The sequence below is a fragment of the Coffea eugenioides genome, chromosome 7, assembly GCF_003713205.1.
Source record: "Coffea eugenioides isolate CCC68of chromosome 7, Ceug_1.0, whole genome shotgun sequence".
Taxonomy (NCBI): domain Eukaryota; kingdom Viridiplantae; phylum Streptophyta; class Magnoliopsida; order Gentianales; family Rubiaceae; genus Coffea; species Coffea eugenioides.
In genome coordinates, this window is record NC_040041.1 from 16,895,475 (window position 1) to 16,904,361 (window position 8,887).

At 36.2% G+C, this 8,887-nt stretch overlaps 1 protein-coding gene across 1 annotated transcript; it reads left to right on the forward strand.

The window, feature by feature from the left end:
• Positions 1–269: 269 nt before the first annotated feature.
• On the forward strand, positions 270–8,576 carry LOC113777889 (signal recognition particle subunit SRP72-like). Its single transcript, XM_027323119.1, has 6 exons — positions 270–618; positions 723–862; positions 4,148–4,500; positions 6,764–6,860; positions 6,939–7,226; positions 7,348–8,576. Exons 1-6 carry the CDS (start codon positions 480–482, stop codon positions 8,323–8,325), a joined length of 1,995 nt encoding a protein of 664 aa, XP_027178920.1. The 5' UTR covers positions 270–479; the 3' UTR covers positions 8,326–8,576.
• The last annotated feature ends 311 nt before the right edge of the window (positions 8,577–8,887 follow it).

The following is an 8,887-nucleotide window of genomic DNA, read 5'->3' on the forward strand; positions in this document are numbered from 1 at the left end:
GTTTGGAAGTTGAATTAATAACTTCCAAAAATATGCATGTTTGGAAGTTGAATTAATAACTTCTTACTCTTAAAATTTGAATGGCCAAAACATACAATTTCAAAAGTTTGATAGATAACCGGATGATTTGCTCCATTTACAAATATTCTCCTGCAAGCGCTCATTTTGACCAAATGGTATTGGTTTCTTTGTACAGAAAGCACTAAAAAGCCCGCACGCCTTTTGTATCTAAGTTAGGCCCAACATCAAGTCCCCAGCCCAAATTTGGATCCGAAAGCAAAAAACCCTTCTGCCTCTTTCGTCTGAAAATGCAGAAGAAACCAACAGCTCTCCAAAATCTCTTTGATTCTCTCTGAAATATTTTACCAACGAATCAAATGTATTTTTCTTGTAATTAATATATGTACTCAAATATACAACTGCATAATTAAAATTATTAAAAGTCTCAGGAAGCAAGAAAAATTGCATAGAATTCAAAAATGGCTCCAAAGCAGAAGCAGATGAAGCCGACGCCGGCGGCGGCGACTCCGACAATCGCGATAGAGGATCTTTTCACATCTCTTGATCGCCACATCCAGCGGTCTGAGTTTAATCAAGCCATCAAAGTTGCAGATCAAGGTGCAATTTTTTCTCCTTTTTTCCTTTGTTGGTTATGCAATGCTGATATTTGTGGAACATTTCGAACTTCGATCTGTTTATCATTTTTTTAACTTTTGATGCAGTGCTATCGGTTGCACCTAGTGACGAGGATGCTTTGCGATGTAAAGTTGTGGCGTTGATAAAAAATGATAAGATCGATCAAGCCTTGACGACAATTCAGGAATCTGCCAAGAAGTTTCCTGTGGATTTTAGCTTTTTAAAGGTAATTCATTTGCATTATCCAGTTTGTCTAAATTTTCCAGTGACTTCAGCTTCTTTTAGTGGGTGGAGTTGACATAGCTCCCAATACGATTTATTTGTTGTATGTATTTGTATTGCATTTGTTTCGATCAATCTAAAATAATTTCTTTGCTCTTATGTCCCATCCTTCTAATTACTAGACTTTTCATGAATTTCAATCTGAACTTGGTATCTATTGAAAGAAAAGCATAAAATCAATCCAGGAAAAAGGATTTGGGCTACATTTTAATAAAATCATTAGCAAACATTCCGAAGAAGTAATTGATTGAACCAGAAACAGGAGCTCCACAGGCACTTCTCGAATTTCTAAAAGGAATAGTAAACTTCACCAATTTTTATGGCCTCAACCATAATATAAAATGGAAGTTGATAAAGTATAATTCAAGTTCTTAAAATTATAAAACAAGTGGTGAATATGCAACATGTGACTTGCCTGAGGGAGATTCCTCTTATGTATGGTATCTCCTTAGACAACCACTATGTCTATGCCACTTTTCATAGAAAGTGTGTATACACGTAACAAAACGACTTCTTTTTTTTTTTCGAAGAGGGATTAAAAATGTGACTTAATTAATTAGTGAGAAGATGAAATGATGCAAATGTTTAGTTCTATGTTTTGGAAGGTTCATATATAAGAATTGGATTCGCAGGAGCTACTTTTGAATTGATGCAGGGTATTGGCCTTGCTTAAGTTTTTTTTTTCTCAGTTAATTAGATATTTTGCTTCATTTGCTCTTCTGTTTTGGATGGGGTAAGTTTGATGCTGTTAGTCGTGATATTCAATGTCATTCTATATATAGCGGATTTTAATTTCTTTCTGTTGAGTCCTGAAGAGATATCATTCTATATACAGTGGATTCTAATTTTTGATGTTGAGTCCTGAATAGTTATATGCTGAACTGCAGTTAACTGGAAAAGTTGGTCTTTAATTCTTTACTGTTCAAAAAGCATAACTTGCCAATGTTGGCTTACTGTTAATTTTATTTAACCTGATGGTTTTAAACTTCTTAACAATTTACTGGAGTGGCTGACTATGCTTATTACGTTACTTGTAACTTCTGGAAACGTTTAAACAACTTTGTTTTACCTGTAGAACAGAAGAAATAGATGACAATTTCTGATTGGTTAGATTAACTTCCATCTCAATTTTTTCGGAGGAAGAGGGAAACTTGATGGAAGATCAGACAGTTTGTCGCGGGTCCAAGTTTACTTAGATTGACTGCATTTAGGATGATAATGTCCTGTCTGTCTTCCTAAACTTCGTTGGCTTCATATTTACATTTTTAATATGGATAACGCATATTAGTAAAGACCACCTTGTGTGTCTTGCATGAGCTAATGACGCGAGTCTGCATAAGTCAATATTTGGTGGTTGTTGCATTCAGCATTGACATGTAGTTTTAGGTAGCTTTGGTTAGATGGGGAGGGGATTATTGGCCGGAGTATAAACCTTTTCTCTTCCCCCTTTGGAGAATAACTTGTAGGATGATATACTTTGAGGTTAACTCATAATGTCAGAGTTTTTACTTAGATACTCTGTCAGCCTGATTGATAATTTGATACCTTCATTTCCGGTCCAACCTGAAACAAAATTGTGAGTGCGTGAATAAACATGCCAATCATGTTACATGCCTGCACAGGGCAATCCTACAGTTTCTGGAAAGCAGCTCTAGATATTGGTGCCACTGACTTTTTTCTTTATGAGAACATTTCAACTCATAGCAGTTAATATGAGGGTAGAATTGATAATTTTGCACAATCAGTATGATAATTTAATGAGATTGAAGGAGTAAAAATTGTTAAAACATTACAAGAAATACAGATGGTAATCCTGTCTGCCAACTGAGTATATTTCTTGGCTTTTCCTTCATTTGGAAATTTTAAATTTGATCCTTCATATGTTTGTCACTTGGCTGAGCTGTACAAGTAACTGTTTGTTCTTCTTTCTCTTGTCCTTCTATGTCTGTTCATGATTATATCCCATATTTAATTGACAAAAGCATTGCTTATAAGCTGTATATTATTGCATAGATTCTCTTATAACAATTCTAACAAGATTTCACTGTTGTATTTCCTCCTAACGCCTAACAGCCGAGTGATTTATCTCCTTTTAATTCTCAGGAATAGTTTTTTCCACTTGGTTCTTATAGATTATCTGAGCATGGGATGTTCTTTGTGAACATCATTTTTTCTAAAGTGGCTACTTTCCATTGAAATTTTTATGTTTTTAGATATTTCAAGATTTTGTGGGTTCCACTGAACCGGGTTGAATGTCTCTTGGATTTGCCTAATGTACTGAGAGCTTCAGTGAGTTGAGGCTGCACCTTTGCATTGGGAAATTAGAAAGATTGTCAGTAGGGCTTTTTTTTTTCTATCTGGTTTATGCTGATTAGATAAACAAGTGATTCAATCGATGCACTAGGTAGAATTTAGCCATTAGAAAGTGATTTCATATCTAGAGTAAGTAATTATAATCAAGTTTCCGAGTCACATCAAGGCCCTCCATGTTCATTAGTTTTTAACTCCTGGAGTGTTGTAACAGAGATGCGGGTTGGGAAGCTGGTAAAATCTCTATGATCTGGCAAGAAAAGGAAATACATAGAACCATTTTAAGCAAGTCAAGCCAATTTTAGGTGGATACATCTGCAAGTTCAAACCAATGAGTACAGTTAATTGTAGAAATAGTGTTTTGTGTTAAACTTTGGGCCTTTATTATTCTTCCCTTTCTATGTCCGATTACTATTGTAGCTGTCAAAATTTGCCTACATGTTTCCTTTACTTCAGACTTTTGCCATCTTTGGTTCTGGCTGGGGGAGGCATAAAACTTTAGAATAGAGAAGCAGGTACACGATGTTGTTAACTAGGTACCATTTTAAAGTTAGATGTTTGGTTGATGAAGAATTATTTAAGATAATTGTGGGCTCTGTTAAACTGGGGATATTCTGCTTTCCTGGAAAGAGAGGATGCTAAATATGTAAAAGGGACTGAGTCAATGCTGTAAATTACAAATGAATTTTGTGTAATGCTTCACCTTTTTGCTTTTAGGTCTTGTTTTTCTGATAGTACATCTGTGATAAATCTTTTGTGTAGTTATTTTTAGTATGTGGATGGACGATGATATCTTTTTCCTTGTTCAGATGGCATTATTAGCCCCCTTTTTTTTTTTCTAAATTTTCAATATTCCTCTGAAGGTAGATATTGCCCTTTTTTACTGATCCTTTTGTTTTGGCTTCTTCTCTTTGGAAAGGCATACTGCTTGTATAGGCAAAATAAGCTGGAGGAAGCATTGGAGTCCTTGAAAGGACTGGAAGGGAGTACTGAGACTATGCTGTTAGAATCTCAGATTTTATATCGTCTGGGGAAAGTTGATGCTTGTGTGGATGTTTATCAGAAGCTCCTTAAGTCCAAAATTCAGTCATTAGAAATAAATGTTATAGCGGGTTTGGTTTCTGCTGGTAAAGCTAATGAAGTGCAAGGAGTGATGGACTCACTCAGAGTTAAAGCAACTAGCAGTTTTGAGTTGGCATATAACACAGCTTGCTCATTGATTGAAAGAGGCAAGTATAAGGATGCAGAGCAACTCCTGTTATCAGCTAGAAGGTCATGTCACTTTCTCAATTCTGAAGCTCATTTGCTCAATTAGACAATAGAGAGGGAAGTTGCTTCCATGAGTCTATATTTTCTTTCCATATTTTATGCCTTTAGAAGCTAGTTATTTATTGTCAGTGTGTTTGTGGATCAAAATCTGCTTTGACCTAAGTGGTAAAATGAAGATCTAGAGCTTAAGCAGGATTGTCTATCCCCTTTTATTAGTTATGATATCTTGTATTTTATGTCCCAAATTATTTGTCATGGTTTAGAAGGGACATAGAAATAGACAAATATTCTAATTTTGTCCTTCATACAATTCCAAAAGGAACATTAGACTCAGTTTCCAAATTAAATGGAACAAACCATTTTCACATTTAAAATTCCAAGAGCAACAAACAGTATCTGAATTTAGATTGAGGGGCAATCACAGAAAAATTATGTTGCTAGCCGGTCAAATAAGAAGTGTGTAAAGTAGTGTGCTAAATTAACCATGACAAATGAAAAGGAAAGGAGGGATTAGTAATGTTTATATTTTTCAAGCCAGACTAAAATATTCATATGTTAGCCTACCACTTGTTAAGCAAATTCGCAATACCATTATCAAGTTTTCTACACGAGTGATGATGACTGTAGCAGAGACCATGAAACATTGTAAAATCTAGTTCTTTTTATGCATTTAAGAAAGTAAACTACCTTGCTTTTTGTGTTTGCACTGTCTTGATGGTTATGATTGCAATAATCTTTTTCTTTTTTGTGGATTTATTGATGCTTGTTTGGCATGGATGGATAGTTTTGCTGTAATGATTCCTATGGATTGAGTGTAAAGATGCCAAAGTTTGCTCTAAATTCATTTCGTCTGCAAAGAGATGACAAGATTTTGCTAATCATGGTTTCTATGGGTTTACCTTTTTACTTGAGACTTCTTAATGGGTGGACATTTTGTTTAAAATTGTCTACGGTAGGAAATCACAAGGCTGTATATTGATTTTTTTGTAACTGAGCCTTTTCTTCTTTGTAATTGTTTCTAAACAGATTAGATGAGATTTTGCTAATCATCCTTTCTAGTGGTTTATCATTTCACTTCAAAGACTTTTTAAGGGTCTGTCTATTTTAGGAAACAGTTTGCTGTATCTGTAACTATTTAAACTTTTATGTGTTAATGTTGCCAAAATAGTTCCTGATGTGTTCATGAAATTCTTTTGTTCGCAAAAGTAAAATTGAATTAGATGCTGACTTAGATTTGGTGACTTTTCAGGCTAAAAAAAGCATACTGATTTATTGGACTTCTAGATCAGGACTAAAAGTCAGAAATCTGTCTTTTTTATTATTCATACTTGCAGGACTCTTGAAAATTTTGGCCAAACTGCTACCCCCAAAATGTTTAAATAGGCTAAAATCAGAAATATTGTGAAAACGTATAGCACCAATTTAGCAATTTCCCTTTTTGTACGCTTGCTTCTACCAAATTTTTTATCTGGTGTTGTATTTTATTGCCTTGTATGTGTTGATTAAGATTTTGTCTTTCTTTCTTTATTTCTTTTTATAAGAGGTATCCTTTTGAAGAAGCAAGTTCACTTGAATTGGTTACCTTTCCTATATTATCACCTACATAGCTGCTCTACAATTTGTTAGCCATCGGAGGCTGTATAGGAGCTACAGTTGCAATATAATTGATAGTATCTATTATGTTCTTGGAATACTTTTATTGTTGAGACTTCGTTGGCATCGTTGTTTCTAGTGATCCATTTTCTTGAGAAGGTTTTTTGTTCCTTGAATTCCCTTTATTGCAGTTGCTTCTACAAAGTTGTCTCATTTCTGCTTGTACTGGCTTGTAGGCTAGTGCAAATAGCTTAACTTATGCTGTAAATATTTTGGTGAACAAATGAAGACACAACTCATTATATGGCATAATTCTGTTACAGTAAAATGTGTTTTAGGTTCACTGTTCTAGCATCCATTACTTGAAATTAGGGTTATGTGGAGTCAGAAGGTTTACTATGTGGCTGAATTTGATAGTATAGAGCAAGGTTAGCCATACACCAAGTATTGCTTGCGTTTGTTGTAATTTATGTTGCAGGGAAGGGATAGAATATGCTGAGTTCTACTCTAGCTTTTGCCTGCATTGATTCTTGCATAGTCATTTAAGTCTTATCTTCCTTATCTTGTACCAGCATGCTGTGGCTTTGTGTAGCTTTCACTTCATTTTTCATCTGATATTGTGTTTACTTTAAGTACTTTGGGTTCCACTAAATTTGTCCATTCATTTTCGCAGAATTGGGCAAGAAACTCTAATGGATGAGAACTTTGCTGATGATGAGATAGAAAATGAGTTAGCCCCTATAGCTGTTCAATTAGCATATGCTCAGCAAGTAAGATGATTTCTAGAGAAGTATTTGATTTTTCTGTGGTAGAGACATCTATTAAGGTAACTTGGTATTCTCCAACAGATGCTAGGAAACACACAAGACGCGCTTGTATCTTATACTGATATTATCAAAAGAAACCTGGCAGATGAATCATCGCTTGCTGTGGCAATAAACAATCTTATTGCTTTGAAGGGTCCTAAAGATGTGTCTGATGGACTGAGAAAACTTGATAGGCTAATTGAGAAAGGTGATGGAACACAAAGCTATAAGCTTACTCATGGACTTGACCTAAAGCTCTCAACAATGCAAAGAGAGGCATTATACACTAACCGTATGCTGCTACTGCTTCATTCTAATAAGTTGGACCAGGTAACATGTTTAGGAACTTGCATTGATCAGATTCTTGTTAACAGCATAATGAATTACACGTGTTGTTCATTTAATGGTTCCCCGATTAGCTGTATAACACATATTAGTTGAAAAACTGCAGGCTCGTGAACTAGTTACTGCGCTGCCTGGCATGTTTCCTTTCAGTGTAATGCCTGTTCTTCTTCAAGCTGCTGTGCATGTGAGAGAAAATAAGGCAGGCAAAGCTGAGGAAATACTGGGGCAGTTCGCAGAAAAGTTCCCTGAGAAGTCCAAGGTTATCGTGCTTGCAAGGGCACAGATTGCAGCTGCTGCGGGTCACCCCCAAGTTGCTGCTGAGTCTTTGGCAAAAATAGCTGATATCCAGCACATGCCTGCCACTGTGGCCACGATCGTGTCTCTCAAAGAACGAGCTGGAGATATTGATGGTGCTGAGGCAGTGTTTGATTCCTCAATTAGATGGTGGTCAAATGCCATGACTGAAGGCAACAAGCTTGATATCATCATGCAAGAGGCTGCTGCTTTTAAGCTTAGGCATGGGAGGAAAGAAGAGGCAGCACGCCTCTACGAGGAATTGGTCAAAAGCCATGGGAGTGTGGGAGCTTTGGTTGGCTTAATCCAAACTGTTGCCCATGCTGATATTGAAAAGGCGGAAACTTATGAAAAGCAGCTTAAACCGCTACCTGGTTTGAAGGCAGTTGATGTGGATGGCTTAGAAAAAACTTCTGGAGCTAAGCCCGTTGAGAGCGGTCCCACTGCAGGTATAGCTGAAGCATATGATGCCAAAACCAAGGAGAAAACGAAGAAGAAGAGGAAGAGAAAGCCGAAGTACCCAAAAGGTTTCGACCCGGCAAATCCAGGTCCTCCCCCAGATCCTGAAAGGTGGCTACCTAAGAGGGAAAGATCGAGTTACAGACCCAAAAGAAAGGACAAGCGAGCTGCTCAAATTCGAGGTTCTCAGGGTGCAGTGGCTAAGGAGACAGCCACAAATGTCAATTTGAAATCAACCCAAACTTCTAGTTCCAAAGGATCTTCACAGAATGCTAATGCTGAGCAATCTAAACCTTCGTCCAAGTCATCGAGGAGGAAGTCGCGTAACTAATTGGATCAACAGCTGCTGTTTCTTAGTTTTCAGGAGACTGGGAAAGTTTCCTGATTTTGTAGTCTATATGAATTATGGTTAAAGATTTTTTTTTTCTGGCTGGATCATCAGCCTCTGCAACGTAGGAATTCATCAGGTCATTCACCAGCTGTTGATCTGCACTGGGCAGTTAAAATTTGCTGCCAGGGCACTTTTTATGTTACCTTTTAATGATTTTTGTTTTATATATTTTTTTGAGCTTCTTTTTTTAATGACTTGACAGCCGAAGAGATTCGATTCCCTCATTTCCCATTAATTGTTTCTTCTCTTCAACTGTGAGGAAAAGGGTAGACATACTCATTTGTCAATTTGACGGCAATGCAGCTTGTATCAACTAATGAATTAAAATTTTGGCTTTATAATTTGCCCAAAGGTGGACTGCTCAGATTTTGTTATTAATACAAAAACATGAATTGGATAGAGTATTATTTGAAATAAGTACTATAGTATTTTTTTGTAATTTCATGTATATGAGATAAAACTATGATTGAAAATATAAAAAAAGTAAATTGAGAAATGTGTT